The sequence below is a fragment of the Helianthus annuus genome, chromosome 8 (assembly GCF_002127325.2).
Source record: "Helianthus annuus cultivar XRQ/B chromosome 8, HanXRQr2.0-SUNRISE, whole genome shotgun sequence".
NCBI classification, from domain to species: Eukaryota; Viridiplantae; Streptophyta; class Magnoliopsida; order Asterales; family Asteraceae; genus Helianthus; species Helianthus annuus.
The window spans coordinates 10825165-10850027 of record NC_035440.2 but is presented as its reverse complement, the minus strand read 5'-3'; the positions used below and the strand labels follow the sequence as shown (position 1 = coordinate 10850027).

The 24863-nt window shown below is 37.9% G+C and overlaps 1 protein-coding gene across 1 annotated transcript; it reads left to right on the top strand.

Moving 5' to 3' along the window:
* Positions 1–944: 944 nt before the first annotated feature.
* Positions 945–4345, top strand: LOC110872043 (receptor protein kinase-like protein ZAR1). Its single transcript, XM_022120802.2, has 2 exons — positions 945–2646; positions 3438–4345. Exons 1-2 carry the CDS (start codon positions 975–977, stop codon positions 4088–4090), a joined length of 2325 nt encoding a protein of 774 aa, XP_021976494.2. The 5' UTR covers positions 945–974; the 3' UTR covers positions 4091–4345.
* The last annotated feature ends 20518 nt before the right edge of the window (positions 4346–24863 follow it).

Below are 24863 nucleotides of genomic sequence, written 5' to 3'. Positions count from 1 at the left end.
CTTAAGAAAATTTAATATAAAAGAAAAACGTACGTATATTTTCGTTCATATATATCTAGTTTTATTAAGCATTTATTACATGTTCATTATTAAATTACGCATTTATTACATGTTCATCATTAAAATAAACTAGTATTTTTCTACGGTTTTATAAGGCTAGACAATATCATGGCGATAACCCCTTTTGGGGTTTTGTTTTCACCGATTGTTGAATGATAGCCGCCTCCTAATCGGTGAGCGGTGATTGTCTTGTGCGGTGTATAGTCATCGATTGTTTGAGTGGGATTGATTGAGGAATATAGCCGTTACCTATTTGTTGGAACTAGCTGTTTATAAAAAAAAAAAAAAATCAACTCAAACACCCTAATAGTGTTTGAACTATTGCCAGTGATTGAGTGCAAAATGAGAAGTGAAATGAGGACTTGACATAGCATGATATTATTGTCTAGAGAATAACTCAAACACCGTAAGGTGATTGAACGACTCCCTGCACCCTAATCCTTCATAATATACAGAAATATGAAAAAGAAAAAAAAAGTTCGAAATAAACAATTTTTATTTAACGGCAAAAAATTTTACATGTAAACCCATCCTATTTGGGGCTATGCTCAAGGTGGACTCCTTGACCGTCACTAGACCATCCCCCCCCCCCCCCCCCCCCCCAAATCAGGTTCAAACCCAGGATTAAATCCCCGATTCGTTCCTTCATCCAGATGTCCTTGAAAATGACCCAAACGAGAATCGAACATACATCTTCACTAGAGAGGACAGGCGGTATTTACCACTAGACCAAGTTCTCAGGTTAATCCAAAATACACAAATATTAAAATAATTTATTATTATATTAACTATTAAGTCACCCTGTAAAATATAAAAAAATTCTGAAGATTATTAAAATGAATTATTATTATTTTATACACAAAATATTCCCAATGTCTTGTAGGCTGAAACCAGCTTGACTTTACCTTTCTTCTATGCATTCCACCTCTCCAACAAGTCCATACCCAATTTCACACACACACACACACACACACACACACACACACATCTTCTCTCTCCACCTCTCACTTTCTCTCTCTAAAACCCCCCATCACTGTTCCTTTTCACTCCAGAGGTACCCTCTAAACCCAATCAAACCCCCAAATTGCTCAAATTCATACTTTTTGGGCCATTTTCTTAACACTATGCTACCTGTTTTTGTTCTTTCAATCTTCCTAATTCTATGCAACTCCCACTTCATAGTCCACATAACTTGTTTAAACAATGAAGGTTCAACTCTTCTAAAATTCAAACAGTCAATCACACAAGACCCACAAGGTTCTTTAACCAACTGGAACCAATCCGATGAAACCCCTTGTTCATGGAATGGCATTGCATGCAAACAACAAAAGGTCATCTCTGTTAGCATCCCCAAACAGAAGCTTTCAGGGTCCATATCCCCTGTTCTCGCCTCCCTTTCTGAGCTCAGACACCTTAACTTGAGGAACAATAAGTTCACAGGTGTGTTGCCTGTTGATCTTTTCAAAGCTCAAAAGCTTCAAAGCTTGGTGCTTTATGGTAATTCCTTATCTGGGTCAGTCCCATTTGAAGTTGGTAACCTTGTTTACCTTCAAACCCTGGATTTATCAAGTAATTTGTTTAATGGGTCAATACCCATTTCACTGGGTGAATGTAAGAGGTTAAAGAATCTTGATCTGGGTCAGAATAATCTTACTGGGTTAATCCCAGATGGGTTTTTGTCTAATTTGAGTTTTCTTGAAAAACTTGATCTTTCTTTCAATAAATTCACCGGCCCAATCCCTAAAGATTTGGGGAATTTGTCTAATTTAGAAGGAACTGTTGATTTATCTCATAATATGTTTAATGGGTCTATCCCAGCTGGCCTTGGTAATCTGCCAGAAAAGGTTTACATTGATCTTACTTACAATAACTTAACCGGCCCGATTCCGCAAACCGGTGCTCTGGTTAACCGCGGGCCGACCGCTTTTATTGGAAACCCGGGCTTATGCGGCCCGCCGTTGAAAACCGTTTGTAATCCGAATGACGCGAGCTCGAGCTCGCCAGCTTCGATTCCGAACATGCCTAACAACGGTTCGGAGACCCAACGAACGGGCCGGAAAGGGTTGAGTAAACGGGCTATAGTCGCGATTATCGTTGGTGATGTAATCGGGATTTGCTTGATCGGTTTAGTTCTCTCGTATTGTTATTCGAGAGCTTGTGTTTGTGGCGAAAAGAATCGCGGGTATGAGAAAGGAAGCGGTCAGGGGCGAAACGAGTGTTTGTGTTTTAGTGTTGATGAGTCGGAAACGTTATCCGAACATGTCGAACAGTATGATCTTGTGGCGTTAGATTCGCAATTGGGGTTTGATTTGGATGAATTATTGAAGGCTTCGGCTTTTGTGTTGGGGAAGAGTGGAATTGGGATTGTTTATAAGGTTGTGCTTGAAGATGGGCTTACTTTGGCTGTTAGAAGATTAGGTGAAGGCGGTTCGCAACGGTTTAAAGAGTTTCAAACCGAAGTTGAAGCGATCGGGAAAATAAGACATCCGAATATTGTAACCTTACGGGCTTATTATTGGTCGGTGGACGAGAAGTTGCTCATCTATGATTATGTCCCGAATGGCAATCTTGGCACCGCGATTCACGGTAATTTTCGAACTATTGTGTTCTCCTTTTGTTATTAGATTGCATGAAAATATTGGAAATTACATTACATTTAGGGGTTGTTTGTTTACCTCTTAATGAGGCTCTTAATGGTTCAGACCTCTTATTGGTCAGCACTTAATGGTTCAATGGTTCAGACTGTTTGTTTCACGAGCAGATGTCTGAATGGTTCAGACATTTGCCTCTGAATGGTTAAGATTTATACAGAGTCTGAATGTTTAAGACCTCTAATCTGAATTGGTCAGACATTTGCCTCTGAACGGTTAGCATTATATAGGCTCTTAATGGTTCAGACCTCTTACTGGTTCAGCACTTAATGGTTCAGACATCTACATCTACTGGTTCAGCACTTAACCATTCAGATGTTGCCAAACGGCCCCTTAGGCTAGGGGTGTTAATCGTGTTGGGTTGACAGGTTGAATAGTTCATCCCCAACACACGCCGTATATTTATTCGTGTAAAAAGAATCAAACCCTAAACTAGACACACTTAAAATTGTGTAACCCGAACACAACCCGTTAAGCCTTTTATCTAAATGTGTCAAATTGGTCGACGTTGGTGGCTATAATCAAGTTGTGAATGTGTTAATCAGGTTAGTAAGAAACGTGTCATAAACAGGTTGGTGGGTCGACCTGTTTAATTGAGCGGGTTAAAAAGATCAACCCGAACACGCCCCGTTTAATTAAATGGGTCAGATTTGACAACTCAAAACCTGATTATTATTGTGTCGTGTCGGAAATGGCCACCTCTAATTTAGACTACTTTGTATTCAGGGAAGCCCGGTGTGACGTCTTTCGTGCCACTTTCTTGGCCCGTGCGGTTGAAGATAATGAGAGGAACCGCGAAAGGTCTAGCCTATCTACACGAATGCAGCCCGAAAAAGTATGTCCATGGTGACTTAAAACCGTCAAACATTTTACTCGGTCTAAACATGGAGGCCGAAATCTCCGATTTCGGCCTTAGCCGTCTAGCTAACATAGCCGGTGGCAGCACGCCGACGCTTCAATCCAACCGAGTGGTCTCAGAAGGTGCCACCACAATCGCGACCGCCACGTCAGCGTCAGCTTCAATCACTCCCGCTTCTCAATATCAAGCACCGGAAGCTTTCAAAGTGGTGAAACCGTCACAAAAGTGGGATGTTTTCTCGTTCGGTGTCGTTTTACTAGAAATGATCACCGGAAAAACGCCGGTTGTGCAAGTCGGCGGCCTAGAGGAGATGGATCTTGTGCGTTGGATGCAGTTGTGTATCGATGAAAAGAAACCGCTTTCGGATGTTTTGGATCCGGGGTTGGAACCGGATGTGGATAAAGAAGAAGAGATCATCGCGGTTTTGAAGGTTGCGATCGCGTGCACTCAAAGTAACCCGGAAAGAAGACCATCTATGAAACATGTTGCTGATATTTTGGACAGATTAAGCCAAGAGTGAATGAAACTGAGCTCACTAATGGTTTGAAAACGTTGAGAACAAAGAGTTCTAAACAAGGTTAAAGTATTGGGTTGGTTTTGGCATGCTTGGATAGTTGAAGGGTGTGGGATGTAAATCTGATGAGAGGCTTTATTTTTATTTTATTTCTATGTTTTTTTTGTTGTTCTTTTTATCGACCAGTTGGATTTTAATTCTTTAATTTTAATGTATATTTTTATGAAACGTAATGATGTCAAAATATATTCTGTTTCAAAATGATTTTGAGTTACCAATAGCAAGGTCGGAGAACTTGGTAGTCGCTAGTCGGCGGGTGAGGTGAAGACTAGCGACTACTCGGGATTAATCATATCGGGTTTTTTATATGTAATTTTAAGTTTTATGTATACATATACACATTTTTATAGGTAAATATTTTAAGTAGTTAGGTTTTAATTCTTACTCAACACATATTTTTAAGTATACAAGATTAATTGTTGGAATTCACATGGTTTGGTTGGAAACTGGTCAGAATTTAGAGGTTTTGGTCAGAATATACAGGTTTTTTGTCGGAATCGTCGATTTTTGGCGGGCCAACTAGGTCCGACTAGCCTCGACTAGCGATTAATGGACTGATTAACGAAAAATTACTCAGTTACTTTACTGGCCGACTAGCGACTAATCATCGACTAGTCGCCGTCTAGTCACGATTTTACAACACTCAGCAATAGCAAACAAACCCGAATTCAGGATGGGTAATGATGGGCATTTGGTATGGGATTAGGTGATGGACAAAACAATTCCCCAAACCATACATGTAAATATGTCTTGTCTACTAATTTTTATTTTCACGTTTCTAATTTTCTTGGGGTGATACCATCTACTAATTTTTATTTTTACATTTCTAATTTTGTTGGGGTGATAAAACTATGAAAAAGTTAAAATAGTAGAAATGTATTTAAAATCTCAATGGTTAATTTAAAAAGGATTATTGGATTTTATCACCCCAAACTATTGGCTATTGACCGCTGCCACCCCCAACTATCACTTTGACGTCCGTCACCCCCAACTTAACACCTAGTGTGTTCTGTCACCACATCGTTAACTGATCACTAACTTTAGATCTCATTACTATACTTTTGGGGGTGTCATAGGGATCTTAGTAAGGTTTTAGGGATCTTAGGACACCCCAAATGTATAGTAACAGGATCAAAAGTTAGTGATTAGTTAACGGCGTGGTGACAGAACACACTAAGTATTAAGTTGGGGGTGACGGGCGTCAAAGTAATAGTTAGGGGTGGCAGTGGCCAATAGCCAATAGTTAAGGGTGATAAAATCCAATAACCCATTTAAAAAAAAACTAACAGGTTACTTGATACTGGGCGGTAGAGGTGTACAAAAAAACCGGTTTAGAACCGAAACCGGGAAAAAAACCGAAACCAATTTTTTTAACCGGTTTTATAACCTAACTGCCGGTTTGTGACCGGTTACTAATCTTGATTTGAAAAACCAGTTAATAACCGATACCGGTTTTAAAAAAACCGGTTAAAAACCGATTTCTTTTGGCAAAAACCAGTTAAAACCGGTCTCAACCGGTTACACCGGTTATTGTTTTGGACTTAAAAGCCGGTTAGTAACCAATACCGGTTATAAAAAAACGGTTTTCTTTTTGGATGAAAAAAAATCGGTTCGGTTAATAACCGAAATCGATTTTTAAAAAAACCGATTTGTACACCTCTACCTGGCGGGTGCTTTACGGTCTGAGCTTGCTATGTTTATAAAAGGAAAAATATAATAACTTCGGTTAGGTAATTAGCCTCAAACTTCTAGAACTAAAGTTTTATTAATATTATTTTCAATGTAATTTTAAATAAATAGAATCTAGAACTATAAAGTTTTATTAGTATTATTTTTCAATGTAATTTTAAAATTTAAATAAATAAATAGAAAAATCATTTTATAGAAAAAAAGAGAGGAGAAAACTTGTAATAGTAAATAATACTGTAACTTAGGCCATGTGTAGTCATAACCCCCTTTGCGGGCGTTATGCGACACGTGGCGCGCCACGTGTGCGGGTGGGCGTTATGGGGCGTTATGCATTTAAGTCCGTAGTCATAAAGCCCCTACCCATCAATACCTAATTATTAATTTTCATTTTTATTAATTGATTAAAAAAACACAGACTAATTTTTGATTGGTCAAACAAAAAAAGAGCTCCTCCATCACGCCACGATATGTATGGCGCTGCCATCTCTTTTTCGTCCCATACCGCCCCCCGTCCCGGTGTTCATGACGCCATGCGGCGCTATGTTTGGCTTTTGGCTGGATATGGCGCCCCACTACGTTGAGACTTATAATTAGTTTGTTATATGTCCATTATTTAAGTCAATGGTCAAGTTGGAATTGGGTTTTAGACTAGTCCAGACAGAAATCATACAATTGTTATAACAAATACATAAAATCAAGCTGATAATTGATTTGAACCTAACTCGAACACCCGTCGAATATAATCCATTTTACCTTTGAATTATTGAAGGGGTATGGTCAAAATATATAAGGCCCGACTAGTAGTACGTATAAAATTTTCAAACATTCATGCTAATAGTATAAGTTGCATTATCCGAGTAGTTAAAACTTCGGTTATCAAAAGACATCCCAAATTTGTTTCAAAGAAAATGATCATAAACAGTTTAAAGTTAACAAAACGGAAGTATTTTTAATCCTTGAGAGGTGTTCGGTTCTTCTCATAGGTTGATCATCACCCGTCACTTACATGGATGATTACTATAACACGTTAATCAATTAAAGCATTAGTAAATACAATGAATAAACGTTTTAAACAAAACCACACAACAAAATAATTGAAACAAAAATTATTGCCATCTTAACGCATCGTCGTGTGGCGCGACGAGAAGTGACTACCCTTGTCGCGCGATGCGACAAGGGGTAGTTTGACCGGAGTCTTGACCAGTAGGCCTGTAAACGAACTGAACGTTCATGAACTGTTCATGAACTTGTTCGGCGGGAAGTTCGTTTATGTTCGTTTATTTAATAAAAGAACGAACACGAAAAAAAAATTATGTTCGTTTAATTAAATGAACAAACATGAACACACCTTATGTTCGTTCTTTTATGTTCATGAACGTTCGTTTATGTTCGTTCATTTATGTTCATGAATGGTCGTTTATTTACGTTCGTTTATATTTTAGTAAATACATAAATAGTTATGTTTATATAAATATTAGGTTTTCAAACTACTTATATAAATATAACTAATTAGTAATTAAGTTTTCTAATAATAAAAAAAGAAATTTTAAAATTTTTATTAGATTGTAACTGATCACTTAATTAATATTTATATAAAAAACTACTTAAATTTAGTATCATGAACCCTAATTTAGATTTGTTTTCGAATGAACTATAATATATTAGACTTGTCTGTTTGTGTTCACTAATGTTAAATCGTGTTTGTTTATATTTATTCAATTACGTTCATTTCCCGAATTTGGCTACGTCTTTCCAAGGCGAGACTTTTAGTAAAACTTTGTCTCCGACCTCGAAGGATAATGGTTTGCGTCTTCTGTCCGCATAGCTGTTTTGTCTATCACGAGCCGTTTTGATACGGTCTTGTATTTTTGATATCTTGTTAGTAGTCTTTTGGACTAGTTCGGGGCCAATAAGTTGTTTGTCACCGACTTCTGCCCAACTTAGCGGTGATCGGGACTTTGGTGATATAATGCTTCGAACGGGCGGCTTTAATGCTCGTGTGATAACTGTTGTTATATGAGAACTCTACCAAAGGTAAATGAGTATCCCAGTTTCTGCCTAAATCCATCACACGGGCACGAAGCATGTCCTCCAAAGTTTGGATGCTTCGTTCGCTTTGGCCATCGGTTTACGGATGAAATGTTGTGCTTAGATCCAATTGAGATCCAAGCGATTCTTGAAATGATTGCCAAATCCTTGACACAAAGCGACCATCTCGGTCAGAGATTATTGAAGCAGGCACTCCATGACGCGGCACAATCTCGTTGAGATAAAGTTCAGCTAACTTCTCGGTACTGTCTTTCTCGCGAATCGGTAAGAAGTGAGCTGACTTGGTTAATCGATCAACGATAACCCATATCATGTCATGACCTAGAGAGGTCCGTGGTAGTTTTGTGATGAAATCCATTGATATCTGTTCCCATTCCGAAAATGGAATCTCGGGTTGCTGTAATAAGTCAGACGACTTTTGATATTTGGCCTTGACCTTTGCACAAGTTAGGCATTTCCCAACATAGGTCGCAATATCTCCCTTGAGATTAGGCCACCAGCAATATTCTTTTAAGTCTTGACACATTTTATCAGGTCCTGGATGTACTGAATATCTCGACTTGTGTGCTTCATCCAGCACCAAGTCTCGTAGACCGCCAAAGTATGGAATCCAGATCCTTCCCATGAAATATAGAGGGTCATTTTTGTTCGTTTCCATTAGTTTTTCCAATCCCCGTAAGGATTCCGGTTGAATGTTTTCCGGATTTAGAGCTTCTTGTTGTGCATCATGCACTCGAGTAGTGAAGTTTGTTTGAATTGTCGACTCTAAAGCTCGTACTCGTAATGTTTTGTCTCATTCATTCCGGCTCAAAGCATCTGCCACAACGTTTGCCTTGCCCGGATGGTACTTGATTTCACAGTCATAGTCATTCAACAATTCCACTCAGCGCCGTTGGCGCATGTTTAATTCCTTATGATGCATGGTAACTCAATCAATTTACATTTGTAACGAAGGAGGCCAATTAGTTTTTTAATAATACTTCATTAATCTTTAATATGATTTTTCTCTAATAACATTTGTTTGTTAATTTTAATCACACTTTTATCTTTAGGTATTTATTGTTAGCATTCTATGTTTATATTTAGGTATTTATTGTCAGCATTCTATGTATCATAAATGGCTTTCACACTTGTTTGGACTGGTAACTTCGGCAAAAATATAATTACTCACATCGACTACACGATGACGATGAAGAGTAGACATTTACTTTTTTTCTTTTTTGTAATTTATATTTATGTGATCGATACCATTAACGAATTATAATTACGCACTTCAACTACCGATGACCAGGAAGACTTGATTTTTTTATTCTAATAACATTTGTTAGTATCCAATGACCATTAAGACTAGATCCTTATTAATACTTTAGCATTTTATGAGTTTTTTTCCAAATGTATATGTTTACGTGTAAATATCTATGGCACATTTGGCTTAACACATGATTTTCTGTAACATCGCACGGGGAAAACGTTCTAGTTTTTAGACAAATGTTTACAGAGATTCTAATTGATGTTTTGCTAATAAGTAATAATCATCACAATCTAATAAGAAACCTATAGTGACCATGAAAACTATAGTGACCAAGTTAGCAACAAAAGGAAAAAGTTGTGTAATGATTTATGTAGACAGCGACATATTTTCTGATTTAGTTGTTGTTTTCTGAATATTGTGAATATATATTAGTTAGCGATAGAGTTGATAATGGTGTGTAATTATAATTACAACCTCAATCAAAATCAAAATAGGCTATCATATTCGATCAAAACGTGAAATCTTACTTAGGGGATATCATTTGTACAAGCAATCATATACAAAACGTGAAATCTTAGTTACCAATGCCCCTCTTTTCTCCTAACGTACATACAAACATATTCAAAATAAAATCTTACTTATCAACTCACCGCTTTCCTCTCTCAAGGACGGCAACTCTATCACTGATTATCATCAACTCGGAGTGTATGGCTTCAAGACGTGCTGTAAATTCTTCGGATATCCGGTCACTCAATTCTTCATTGACGCCCAATTCGTGGCCTTTTTTCTGTCTTCTTCGGCAAGTTTTTTCCTCTCTTCTTCCTCACGATACTGAATCAAGTCTGAGTACATCTGCGCATACGCTTTCTTATATGCTTGACTGGATCGCCACTGTAGATATTCACCGGCATCACCGACGACGGTGGCGGCACCGCGTCCGGCGGCTCTTGCCGCCACCTCAAACTTTTTCGCAAGTTGTGGACCGAACTCTTGTAGAATAACTACGAAACTGACAAGAAGAGCCTCCTTAATAACGTCGGAAGCGAAGTCAACACCATTCTAGAAGACGCTATCTTTGTTTGCCGATGGCGGATTGCATAACTTTTCCGGTAATTTGCGTCGGTGGTGGTGGTAATGGTGGGAGGAGGTGGCGTGGTGGAAATGCTAAGTTGATATCCTCATACTGTTTTCATGTATTTGTCTCCATTTTTCATAATTCCAGAGTCTCGGAAATGCTAAGGTGATGGTTCAGACGAGTTAGAATTGTTTTATTTTTAGCGAAACAGACGATTTTGTATTTAGGGCGTTGTACCAGAAAGTTATGTATTTTTGCAAGATGTGTTTTAATATTAGTGTTTTCAATATATATATATGGACTTAGTTATGTTATTCGTGTATCGTTTTTCATCGTTTAGTTTTGTTTCAGCAACTTTGCTAGCATGAATAGTGTAACCGTGAATAGTGTGCGCAACATTTTCTACCAACACTTTTAGGACATAGTTTAATTGGTTTCGCGACACGAAAAAAACCAACATATGTTATGGTATTGTTCTCTTGTCCTAACACTGTTATCTAATGTACGACCCAGTTACATAATTAAATTACGCTAATTGCATGAGATTACATACTAAAAATAGTGATTAGATTGTATGGAGTCACCAGTTAAATGCCATTTATCACAAAAGTGAAGATGATGAAGATGGTATGAAGCTCCAAGAAGTGTGTATAAATCTCCCTTGAAGTTCCTTCCCCTTGCTATCTTCTTAGATCATCATAAAAGGCTCCATGTGTACTTGATTTTAGGTTAGATGGTTGAAGAAAAGTGGGTTTGTATGCGTGTGTGTGTGTGTGTGTGTATAGTCATAAACAGAGAGAGAGTTGAGAGGGTTTTCTTTATTGAAGTTGAGTGTAAGAATGAAGTGTAGTGAATGGTGAAATTTTATATAATTGTAAAAATGGGCATCATCCATTTTATACATTGCATAAAATGCTAGAAGTCCACACATGGTCATACCTTCTTATTTTTATAAGATCACAACACGTGGTGTGTGGGGCCAACCTGGGGGGGGGGGGGTTAAAGTGTAACTTTTTTTTTATTAATGTATTGTAACATGTGTGAATTTTGTAAGAAGATATTTAGGTGATTAGTGGAGTTCTTGAGTAATAAGGGTTAAGTGTGGTTAGGATATTAACTAGGCTTAACTAGTTCATTAGACTAGTTATTTTGATGTTTAGATAATAAAAATTTCACTAGTTTAGTTATCAGATCGTTACCGCATAAAATGCGAAGCGTGCACTGTAACATATAGGTTTGTATATTTATGATATCTTCTGTAACACAACGTGTTTTCGAATGTCAAAGTCAAAGTCAAAGTCCAAGTCAACTTTGACTTCTTTGACTATAATTAGTCTATTTTATGTTTTATTTGTATTAGTCAAAGTCAAAATCCAAGTCAACTTTGACTTCTTTGACTATAATTAGTCTATTTTATGTTTTATTTGTATTATGTGGAGTAAGTGTTGTTAATCTAAGAAATCGAAGTAATCGAATGTTTATCGACGCAAACCGATTTACGACTGTGAATAGTAGGAAGTAACAATGCGATAAAGTTAACTAATCAGTAATCAAATCGATCTAACCATCATCGAACTCGAATCTCGAATTACATGAACTTTGGTTATTGTTATACGTGTGTGTGTGTGCCTTATGTGTTGCCTGTGCGTGTTTACTTTATGTTTTGTGTGGTGATAAATCGAATCAATCGAAACTCGAATCGAAACTCGAAACTCAAATCGAATGCAATTGAAATCGAATTATGACGAATGGTAATGTAAGGATAGTGTGAATGTAGATGATTGTATGTTAGATATAGTGATTGGGACTGAAAGTAATTTGAATAGAAACCTCTATCGTACTCGTATCGTATTCAATCGAAATCGAAATATCGAAGATCGTCGCACCGAACACTCGAACCAGGCTGTGGATCGATCAGGCTGTCAGCCGATCGAACAGACCAGCCGATCGGACGGACTGTCCGATCGAGCAGGCTGTCCGATCGGGATGCCTGGCCGATCGACCATCCCTTTCCTCTTTTGGAGCCTATAAATAGGGATGTCATTGTCATTCTTTCCACTTTTGGAAACTCTCTGACCGACCAGCTCGTGCTCCTCACCTTTTCACAGATTTCTTCCGATTCCGGTAAGTTTTCATCCTAAATCTTGTACTTTCTTGATCAATACACACTCCTACATCCTTCTATCTTTCAAATCTTGATTTCTAACCGTGAAATCATCAAGATCTAAGCATTCTAGGATGATGTCATCATGGTGTTCTTCAAAGAACATCATGTTTTGGCCTCAATCCACCATGAATAGCTCGGATCTAACCGATTTCCATATAAACAAGCTAAGATCTATCACAGATCTGAACAATTACATGGTGTGAAGGATTGAAAGAAGGATTTTCAACTTTCTTTCAACTCTTTTACACCCAATGCCTTCAAACCGGTAGAAGCGGAGCTTGAGCCGACTCACCAATCATTCTAGTGGAGGAGTGGTTCAAGATTCGGATTCTATCTACGAGGTTCACCGACTTCGGGGTAAACATCAAACTACCGTTCGGAACAGTTCACCGGCCGGACTTGGGTGATTCCTGTCCGAGCAGGGGAAACAAGTAAGAACGAGAGTTCCATGGTTTAGCTCGTTGTCAAACTACCTCGAAATAACGTCAAATAACCAAAACAGCCAAGTGTTAGACGAACAGGCCGATCAGGTCAGGATGCTGACCGAACGGTTAGGCTGTCCGAACGGACAGCCCAACCGATCGGACATGTCAGCCGATCGACCAGGCCTGCCGATCGGCTAGCAAGTGGCCCCACACTTTGACAATTTCATGAAGTATAGTATTGAACGAGGTGATGTTCGATCGAGCGAGCTGTTTGATAACATTACTCATCGGATCATGAGATACTATGCTTCAACCCTTAATCGATTTACAACTCGTAGTAGTACGGAGTGCCACCGATCGAACAGGCTGTTCAATCGAACAGGTGACCTCCAGCTGAGGACTCACTTTGAGGTTCCTAACCGATCGGTTAAGCCGGCCGATCGAACAGGCCGTTCGATCGATCGACCTGAAAGGTAAGGACACTTCAGTGTTCTCAAATACTACAACGAAAGCTTCAAAAGGTCAAACCATCATACACAAACACATCCTACTCAAAGGAAGAAACAATCCACTGGAACAGTCCAGCCGATCGAGCCTACCGGCCGATCGAACAGACTGTCCGAACAGATCTTCCAACCGAATGAACAACCCGTTCAATCGAACCTGCTGATCGATCGACCAGGCTGTTCGACCCACTAACACTTGTTTCCATTCTACGTGTTACTCATCGTTATGCTATCGAACTATTCAGGCTAACCCTACTCTCAAGCGCTCCCTTCAATCTATAAACCAATCGCTATGAGTATACTCGATCCCTTTTTGCTTTTAGCACTTTTAGGTGTTACATACGTTACTTATATCAAAACACAATCGAACACACTACTCAATTATTTGAACGCTAACTGATTCGCATGTATTACATGACTAAATGAATGCTTGTTGTTATGTTTACACGTGGAATGCTGTCTACCTGCCTTAACGACGTAGTACTATAGTTTGGACTCAGCACCCGTTCACACGGGGGTTGTTAAGGACAATTACTTGCTGGATTACGGTGATAATCATGTATTGTGAACTGTCTCGGACAGTCAACCCGCAGTCATTGGTATCGATAGATCCATGTCGATAATTAACATGCTTCGTTTTCCTCTGTGTACGTGCTGGTTATGCGTAAACTATTCGAACTCTATTATGCTATTATCAAACTTGTATGCTCACCTTTACATTATATGTATTGACTTTATTTTAACGTATGTGGCAGGTGTTTAAGATGTTTGCCTGCTAGGAAAGCGATGCTAGAATAAAGCTCTAGAGGCCCCCAACAAATAGTTGTCTGTCAGGAACAAGCGTCTAGAGCATAGTTGTCTGTAGATCTTGTCCGACCGGGTCTTTAGGAGCATTTGAACAATATTTATTTGTTTTTATTTAAATCTGAGTTGTCGGAACAGAATACTTGACTAGATGTTATTTGTAATAATTTGTTTTGCTATTTGAGGCACGGTATAGGACGTGTTACATAAATTGAATGGTAATGATAGTTGTTATGGAAACTTCTGGACAATCTGTTTCGCTCAGTGTCATGCCCCGATGATTCCGCCATCGGTTGGGGTGTGACATCTTCAATATCATGGAACTTGTTTATGATCTCTAATAATATTTATGGACCATATCGTTACTATAAATGTTGAATTTATGTTGTGGACAAAGCTGAAGTTGTTATATTAAAATTCGGATCGGAGACTTTCGATGTTTAGGCATTATTCCTGAAAGTTTATATGTATCATTGCAATTGTTTCCCAAAAAAAGGGATTTTGTGTGTGTGTGTGTGTATATATATATAGATTTGGATATGCTTTCATATTCCATTTTTATCGTTCTAGTTCATATCAAGATCTTCCTGTAATGAATAGTGTGTTCAGGTGAATAGTGCTTTTCAACATTGTTCGCCAATGTATTAGGACATAGTTTTTTGTTTTCACGACACAGCAAACCAGCAATATGAATTGTAATGTCTTAACATGTCCTATCACTGGTAGACTTTGTACGACTCAATCATTCATAATTTAAGTCAAAAGAATTCATTTAAGTTGTATAAATAGTGATTAAGTTATACGAATTATCATGAATTTTTTCCGGTTGTCACACACACAACCATGACATCTCATAAGAGTACGAGTATGTCACACCCCGATTTCCACGTGTCTCACCGGTTGGCCCAGTGGGGGATTACCGTGACGTAGTTGGCAACAATATAGTCAAACCACACAATATATGAATGCACAGCGGAAGCATAAAGATAATTATATTTCAAGCATTGTTTGTAATATCAAATGTATTACGAATAGTCGAAAAAGTATCCACAGGGGATCAAATAAAATATAAGTATTGTTCAACAGACGTAGGCATCTTAAGCTTGCGAGACTCTTTATTGATGCTAAGGAGAAATAGCCAGCCAATTACGCTTAGTACCTGCATTTAATCTTTTTGGAAAAATACGTCAGTTTACACTGGTAAATACATTCAACCGACACTTTTGTAAAATGTTTATTAAAATTAATTTGAATGCACAAGGCACAAACTCTTTTGTAACTTGGGAGAATTATTTAAATTTATAATCTTGTGAACGGATTACATGTTCGTTATGCGTTCAGTAGCCCGGATCTTGTCCGGGTTAAAGATCAATAGACGCACCACAATATTCTTTTGTGCACTGACGGGTGTACGCCTACACCCCGCGCTTAAGTCGTGGCCATTTCGTAAAATGATGCCAGGGATATCCGGGACATGGTCATTAACCCCCCAAAGGCTTTTAAGTAACAAGACTGTTTAAACGAGCCGATCAAATTTATTCAATTACCCGCTCAATGGTGGAGAATTTGATGCCCGATCAAGCGGTATGCTATATACCGTAACCCAAGCCCGTATAACGGAAAATAAGTTAAAAGTATTTACCTTTGCAAGTATAAATCCTTAATCGAATAAATTGCAAATAGCTTTTACTGGTCTCCTATTCTGGAACGAAGGTTTAAAATAACCTATTAGAATCCTAACGGGTCTTTAATTTAGCCGTAGCTTAGACCGGTCAGTTTCAAGGATAGATACGGTTTAATCGCGTGAAAGGCGAAAACCGAGAATGGAATGTGATTTTGGACCCAACAAGTTTGAAGACTTGTTTTATATGGGTATAATAACCACACTCTGGATTTTGGGGTCAAAATAATATGGTTTGACCCGTTTCGGCTAGTTTATGTAAACTAGTTACATAAGCCGAACCGTGCGCGCAAAAGGCGCAACGGGTAACCGTAAGAGTCCTACACAGGTTTCCTAAGTCAATATGCTTTAAAGAGGTTGTGGTATCAGTAGGATACCTTCCACAATGCCCGTAACGAGTTTAAGTTCATATTATGCCCCGAAGGGGTATTTCGGTCTTTTTAAAGATTATAAAAGAGGTTTCTGAGTTCTACAGGAAATCTGAGTTTCCCGAACAATTTATAAAGCCTAAAATACTTTATTTATTATTTAAATCAGTGGCAACTGGAATCGGGTCAAAAGACCTTGTAGAACTCAAGTTATGGCCGAAAAGGGTATATTCGGTTTTTACCGAACCGTTGCCATAACCGCAGGTTATGAGCAGGTTAAAAATAATTAAAAATCTTTAAAAATCCCAAAATATTATTTTACATCAGTGTGTAAAAGGTTTGGTGTCGAAATCTGGGTTTAGATAGGCGTTATGCTAATTGCGCTATTTAATTACTAAAGTTTCCGTAATTTGCGCTATTTAGCATAACTCCTTTTCTGGACCTCGGATTGACGTGAAATTTTAGGGACATTCTTAGAAATCAGTAACTAAGGTTATGGTCCTTTCACATGTCCGAAATTCTCGTTTTAAATTAAAAAGGGCGTTACGGTCAACTTTTAAGCATTTAACGGAAATGTGTAAAAGACTCGGACAAACAACGAACCGGTCACAGAGGGTTATACCATCATGTAACCTGGTCCTAAGAGAGTCCTAAGGCATATCTAAAACATACTTTAACGGGTCAGAACTGAAGTCAAAGCAAAAGTCAAAGTTTTGCGACTTTCGGCTCCGAACCGGGTCAAAACAGTAAATGGTCGGATCAAACAAGCTTAGACTAGTTAATATACTTATTATCATGTTTTATGAGTGTTAAAACAGGTTACACATCATCTACATTACTGATTATGCATTAAATCGCAAAATAGCATTTCTGTTGACTTTTTCTAAGCACGTTTGACTCGACATTCGGACTAGTTAGAGTGGGAATCAGAGGGTGCCCTTTTAGGGGTTTAAAGCCCACATAATTACCAACATGTAACTACCTTTGATTCGACAAACCACTAGACCATTTGTGATTTATCGCAAAGTCAATCGTTAATTACGACGGATTGACTTTTAAGCTAAACTATGCATAAACTAAGCCACAAAAGGGTAGGCATACTTACAGAAGCTTGGTGCACGACTAGGGATGTTAGAGAATGCTTGAGAGCTCCAGAAATGATCAAGAAGGAAGGTTTGAGGTGTGTTGAACAATGGAACACTACCTTGCCTTTTTGTAGTGAAAAATTTGGCATAAGATCATTACAACTCACTCTACAATGGTTCATGGATGATCAGCAGGTGTCCTATAGTGCTAGGGGACATGTAGAGGGCGCCCATGCTTCAATTAATGCACACAAGATCGTTCACAAGCTCAAATATTGAATCTGTCCAAGAATTCTGCATCTGGGACCTTCACGCGGCCCGCATTAGGATTCAGGTAACTTGGACGCGGGCCGCCTGAATCCTCATGTCAGTAAACGGATTTTCAGGTGGCGCGCGGCCCGCATTAGCTTGCATGTTTCATCAACGCGTCCCGCCTGAGGCCTGTAAATCCAGATTTTCAAATCTTTTGTCATGATTAACCTGACCTTTCGGTTTCGAAGGGGTAACTTTGCGATTTGGCCCTCGATTATTTACAATTAAGGGCCTCGTGACTTTTACCCGCATTGTTAAGTCCCCGGTTAGTTTAATTACTATCCGAAAAGCCTTAACTTTTATTGTTGACGCTTTTAACCCCTCGCATACGAATTTGATCATAACTTTCTCGTTTTAAAACAGAACTTCGCGGAATTTATATCGTATATTCTAGTTAGCGTATTTTACTGTTACAAAGTCTCGGGTTCGTCAAAGGGTCACTCAGAGGTATAAATTAAACATGTTGACACAATTAACCCCTGTAGTTTGTAATCTCTCACTTTCTTCCGCATTTCGCTCCGTACGATCCATGATTCATTCGTTTGAAGGTACGAGCATCATTTAGGGTTACTATACAGTATATTTACCCCTCGTTGACATTTTTAACCCTCGAATTTACATACTTTCAAGGTTTGTCAACTTTAGTCCGTTATTTAGTATTTAATATCACGTGTAAACTCAAGATACGTGTCAATACATTATTGGACTCAAAATTTCGAGGTGTTACAAAGTACAAGTGTTAGCACGTTGCAACCAATCAGCATGCACGAGGCTCTGTCACAAACAATCCCCACGATGATCAATCGTGCAGGGGATACCAGTACAAAAGGATAGTGACGTGTAACCAATCAGTATGCGTCACTCACTGGCCACTGCTCCACGATCTCAACTCGCAGCTGATGACAGACGCAACAACAAGTACATTTGACATGTGACGTGTAATCAATCATGATGCGCCAGGATACCTCCGCCTCTGCAGACACTACCGGTTGTGTCAGAGGGGACCAAATAAATATTCCTTGATGTTGATGTCCAGCCTATGAACCGATCTCCTTCTCCAAACCATTCGGCTATAAATACCAAACTCTACCAAAGGTTTAAGCATCTGAAATCTCTCACCCTCACTCTTAACACACACAATTGTTTTCATTCTCTCTTGAAAGAACGATTATTTGTTCTCACGCCGGATAGTGGTCACAAGAAGAACCCCCCACCCCTCTTTCACGAAACGAGTTCATGTTGTTCTGTTTTGCATATTACATCCAGACAGTTGAGGCTATATCGATCGAAGAAGAGATTAGAAGATAACCCGGGTCAAAATACCAACTTAGGTTCTATCCCCTGCGGATTAGAACCGGTGTTTCTTAAGTTATAGTATTCAACTTCTTCTGATTTGTTGAATTTCACAACCAGATGTTTATTAGTTTGAACCACATCATATTTTCTATACAATCTGTTGATGTCTTATGTTTTATTTTAAAATAGTCGTTAGTTGGTTATAAAATGTTTATCGTCATCTTATAAGCATAAGTAAAGTCAAGTAGATATTATTATTATTATTGTTGTAATAAAAAGTTGGAGCCATGTTACGAACAAAAATGGTAATCGAGAGATTGAGCTAACACAGAGAAAGAAGAAGAAGAAGAAGAATTCTCAGAAGAAGAAGGAGATTAATCTCAAATCATTAGCTAACCAATTCAGTTCCCAGTTCGTTTATTTAACGAACTGACTTACAAGCACATGTTACCACTAAACCCTCACACTATACTATTATTACAATTGACCCCTCATACTATTTTATACCTAACATTACTTCCCCCTCAAAGATTTTTGTCCCCAAAAATCAGAATAAAGGAAAAAAAATAGCTAATCAAAACTGTCAAATCTGAACTGTGAAAAAGACCTCATGCATGCTCGAGTTATCACACTCTCGAAAGCTCCCACAACAAAATGGAACTCTATTCCTTGAGGGTTAACATGACCAATATGATTTTGCAGCACTAAAACTGATGGCCTTTTCTCCTTAGTTGTTTTGTGATAGAACTCAGACATCACCAAAGAATACGGATGCTTCTTTACAGCATGATGGCACTCATCTAAAATAAGCAAATTTATAGCTTCCATTTTTATTATGCTATGTCTCAGAATATTCAAAATAATTTGAGCAGTCATCACTAGAACCTGTTTCTTCTCGAATTCCCGATGCCATCTATCTCCTGGCATCCCAAAAATCTTGGCCCATCTCAGCACAATAATGACCAACTTGATAGCCCGTTTGCTCACGAATAACTTCTGCTTGCTGATACACAAGTGGAACCTTTGGAACCAAAAAGACAGCCAGCATCTTCATGCCCTGTTTATGCAAATCAGCATACACGCTCTTTATAAGGAGTACAGCAATAAGGGTCTTCCCTTTATCAGAAGTATTCACCCGCACAGCAAATATAAACCGTTTTGCATGTGCAGGACCACCTTTACTCACACACCGGTACAATGGCATTGGCCAATTTCTACGCAAACAAATGTCATTCAAAGTCTGTCTGGTAAAGGTTTGGCTGCCATTTTTCTTCTTTCCATTCTCTTCGTTTTCCTTCTCTTTGGCTGCTGCTTCGGTTTCTTTCATTTTCAAAACAGCGAGAGCATTACGAGCAGTCAACTTTTGTGCCATTTTCTTTTGGGAATTTTGAGCAATGCTGACCTGGACCCCATCGACAAACACTTGGACGGTAACCAAATTACCATTTCGAGTCGCCTTGTACTCCAGTCCTTCAGCCTGTTGTTGACAACGTTCTTGTAGCTCCCGCACCTTCATCTCCATCTCCGTGGCGGAATCAAAATCAACCTCGATCCCAACCCATTTCATGAAATGATTAGCAGCTTGTTTTCCATTTTCAACGTAATAAACCCCAATTAATGCTTCAACCACATCAGCAAGCGTCTTACTCGATAAAACCCGATAAGAACTTAAATCACCCTCATCCAAAATAAACTCATATACTGGCATAGACTTCCCAGTTATGTAGTGACTATTATGGAGAGAATAAAGTAATTGTAAACCCACACAAGCATTCCTTTCACCAACTGTGTTATCACCCTCAATTGATTCTACTACATTACCCTTTTTCCTTACCTTAATTTTGTTTATAGCGGTCTTCTGTGGGCTGATCAAATCAAACAAAATTTCATTATCAGATCTCATGTCCCACTTAACAGAGACTAATTCTTCCCAGTTAACCATTTTGAACAGATCACTTCTTTCTATGCCTTGACTTTGAGTATTCTTTTCATGTGTTACAATAGCATTGAATAGATGAATAGTTTCATGCCTATTCTGTCCTATATCAATTACTCTTCCACTTCCCTTTGAATCATCACCATCAAACGTATGATTACAAAGATTAGTTTGAACCTTATTATTTTCCTTACTTTTTTTTTATTTTCTTTAAACCCCTCTATTAAAACATCACACATATCTTCATTCCTCACATTACCTACATTCTTAGACATTTCATCAAAAACTTGATCACCATCAAATGATTCTTTAGCTTTAATATCATTCCCATTATCAGATTTGCCCATGGTTTCTTGAATCTCAATTTTAAAGCTACCAGGCATTTCATCAAACACCTTACGTGCAGTTTCCACTTTTGTGAATTGGGAAGGATAAGGTGATTCAATTTGATTTGAAAAAGAAGATTTGGGATCTACAAGTAACATACTTACTTCAGAATCAGTTGATGCCATTTGATTTGAAGAACTCTTGTTATTTTTAAGTTGCTCTTGAAGAGTCATCACCATCTCTTTCAGTTCTGCCATAGTTCTTGTTTGAACTGAACTTGAACTGAAGGATCTTTCACGTAATCTAGCCCTAGACATCGTCTCTTTCATCTTTAAACCTTGGCCCATATTGTGATACCGCATAAGAATATCACCAATCTCTGGTTTAAGGCCGAAAATGAAGAGATATGTTGCATAATCTTTCGAAATTTCTTCAAAAGCTTTGACCCTATCCAACAAGTATTTGAATTCAGCACATTATTCATCAACCGTACCTTCTTGGCTCAATGACATTAATTCATCCATGGTAACCTACTCTTTTGATTTGTTGATGTTGTTGAGGAACTTGATTGTTGTTGTTGCCTTAATTCTTGAACCCTTGATGTTGATTTGTGTTGTTATTGTCGTTGCCCTAACCCACACAGTCAGAGGAACGAATGCTCTGATACCATTGTTATGAACAAAAATGGTAATCGAGAGATTGAGCTAACACAGAGAAAGAAGAAGAAGAAGAATTCTCAGAAGAAGAAGGAGATTAATCTCAAACCATTAGCTAACCAATTCAGTTCCCAGTTCGTTTATTTAACGAACTGACTTACAAGCACATGTTACCACTAAACCCTCACACTATACTATTATTACAATTGACCCCTCATACTATTTTATACCTAACAAGCTATAACATAAATCATAATCAATTAATCATTATGATATATAAAAAGATTCAGTCTATACGTCTTTTTCAAACTATTTGGACTTTTGTATATTAAATCATGTTATCCATCGATTGCAATTATCATACAAATTGGATTATACATTTGAAATTTTTGTCGGAATTTAACTAATCATCGTTGAATGGCAATCAAATGGTTGATTGGGACCAATGGGGTAGTGGTCCATTGGCAAAAGCAAAACCTTTAAAACACTTAGATTGAGAAAGGGAAAATCTTAGATTCAAGTCCTACAGACAATAGTGGATTATAGAAATTAACCGTTAAAAAAAATGGTTGATTGGGACCTGGGAAGATGGACTGATGGTGGCTCCACAATTAATCCGTCATTCATGCCTCTACAAACAAGGCTGTTTGCTTTTGGAATAACGATTTTTATGACACTTTCTAGTTTCTACATTCTCATGTTTGAAAAAATAAGCAAAGAAGATACCTTAATAGTCAACATATTATTATTATTGTTGTTGTTTTTTGTTGTTATTATTATTATTATCATCATGGTAACTTACTTTCAGATAAGTTTTAAAGGCTAAATTTTTTAATTTTATTGACTAACCAAGGTCAAAATAAATTGTGAATTTTATGAAATATTACTACAGGTTTTTGTTCTTTAAAAATATTTCGTTTATATTTTTCTATTGAGTAAAAAAATTATGAAAAATTGTGGAACACTAAAAGGTAGTATCAACGATTTTTCAGCGACAGTTTACGCCGAAAATTATTAAATTGATTATTTGTCGAAAAATGCAAGACCAGATGGAAAATTTGAAGGATTCATAGGACTACATTCTGTATAAATTTTACGCAATTTAGACTTGTATTATAATTTTTATGCAATTTAGACTTGTATTGAGTGAAATATGACCCTCTTAGTAGACCTAAAAGTTTATGTCCCGGAAACATTTTTGATACTTGTTTTTATAAATTGCTTTTGACCAACCTAAAGTTTTCAAAAAAAAAAAAAAGAGTAAACTGCCATTTTGGTCCTTGTGGTTTGGGCACTTTTGCCATTTTAGTCCAAATCTCAAACTTTTTACATCTGGGTCCCTGTGGTTTGCATTTTGGGGTCCCTATGGTTTGCATTTTGTTGCCATTTTAGTCCAAAATCCAGAAACCCTCTATTTTGACTGTTGAAAACTGATTATTTTGCCCTTTAGTGCAGGGGCATTTTGGTCATTTTTTAAATTTCAATTTTTTTTTTGCAATAAAACCTAGATCAAACATCATCATCATTAAAACCCAGAACAAACATCATTTTTTGCAATAAAACCCATATCAAACATCATCTTAGACGGAGAAATTAATCCCAGATTTCCCGTTTCTCTCTCTCTCTCTATAGCACCACCACCGCCACCTCCTCCCTCTCTCTCCCTTCTCTCTCTCTATAGCACCACCACCAATTGTCTGCAACACCCCCAATTGTCTGCAACACAAATCATCTAACAAAAATACAAAATCTCCAACTCCAATCTCACACTCAACTGTACATTAACCCCATAATCCACCCTCCACTATCTCGATTTCTACCTGCAGCACAAGATCATCTTCATACACACAAATAAAACCCATAACACTCCTCCCACACCCCTACCCGTGTCTTAGATCGACCAAAGAGAGAAAGAATTCGAAGCGGAGAGGAGCCGGTGGTGCACAGTGACGGCGTGAGACGGCGCCGCCGCTCACGGCGGCGTTAGTGATGGAATTTTGTGGTTTTCACCTCTGATTTAGTGCAAGATGGTTCTGGTGGAGGTCCGAACAGCAACAGCGACGGTGGGTTTGACGGTGAAGGTGATTTTGGACGATGATGATTGATGATTTAGCGTCGCCGCTCTCTAAACTATCTCACACTCTCTAAGAACAATCTCAGATCCACACATCTTTCTTCCCCAAATCTCAGATCCGTCATCGGAGTTCCTTTCTCTCTCCTCTCTCTCTGATCTCCTGAACAGATGTGTGTGTAGGCCTGAAATCGGAGTGTCGGCCGTCATCGTAAATTGGTGCTATAGAGAGAGAGAAGAGAGAGAGAGGGAGGAGGAGATGGCGGTGGTGGTGGTGCTATAGAGAGAGAGGAGAAAGAGAGAGAGCTGATTATTTTGGGATGATGATGATTTATTTGGGTTATATTACAACAAATGAAATTTAAAAAATAACCAAAATGCCCCTGCACTAAAGGACATAATAATCAGTTTTCAACAGTTAAAATAAAGGGTTTTTTGATTTTGGACTAAAATGGCAACAAAATGCAAACCACAGGGACCCAGATGTAAAAAGTTTGAGATTTGGACTAAAATGGCAAAAGTGATCAAACCACAGAGACCAAAATGACAGTTTACTCAAAAAAAAAATATGAATCTTAGTTTTCTGAAACAAGGACTCTTTTAAGTACAATTTAGACTCAATTATCGACCAAAGTGGTTTAGTTTCTATCAAGTTATCTCTTAATGAAAATTTGGTTTAACGTTTTTATGATTTTTTTATATAACATGTATTAATATATGTTAGAATGATAGATATAGAATTAAAGTGCAAAATCAAAGAATAAAAGTGAAAGAATAATGAAGAATAGTATAAAGAACGAATTATAACAAAGAACGGTTATAATGAAACTTACTTGGATTTCTTGGTAGCCATAATTCCTTCAAATCAACGTTATATTTGATCCTGTAACATATAATGTATCTATTTTTCTTTTGACTTAATAATAAGAGTAAACTGCAATTTTACCTCCTGGGGTTTAGGGTGATTGACACCCTTACTCCTCCTAACGAAATAATTGCAATTTTACCCCCCAACGTTTG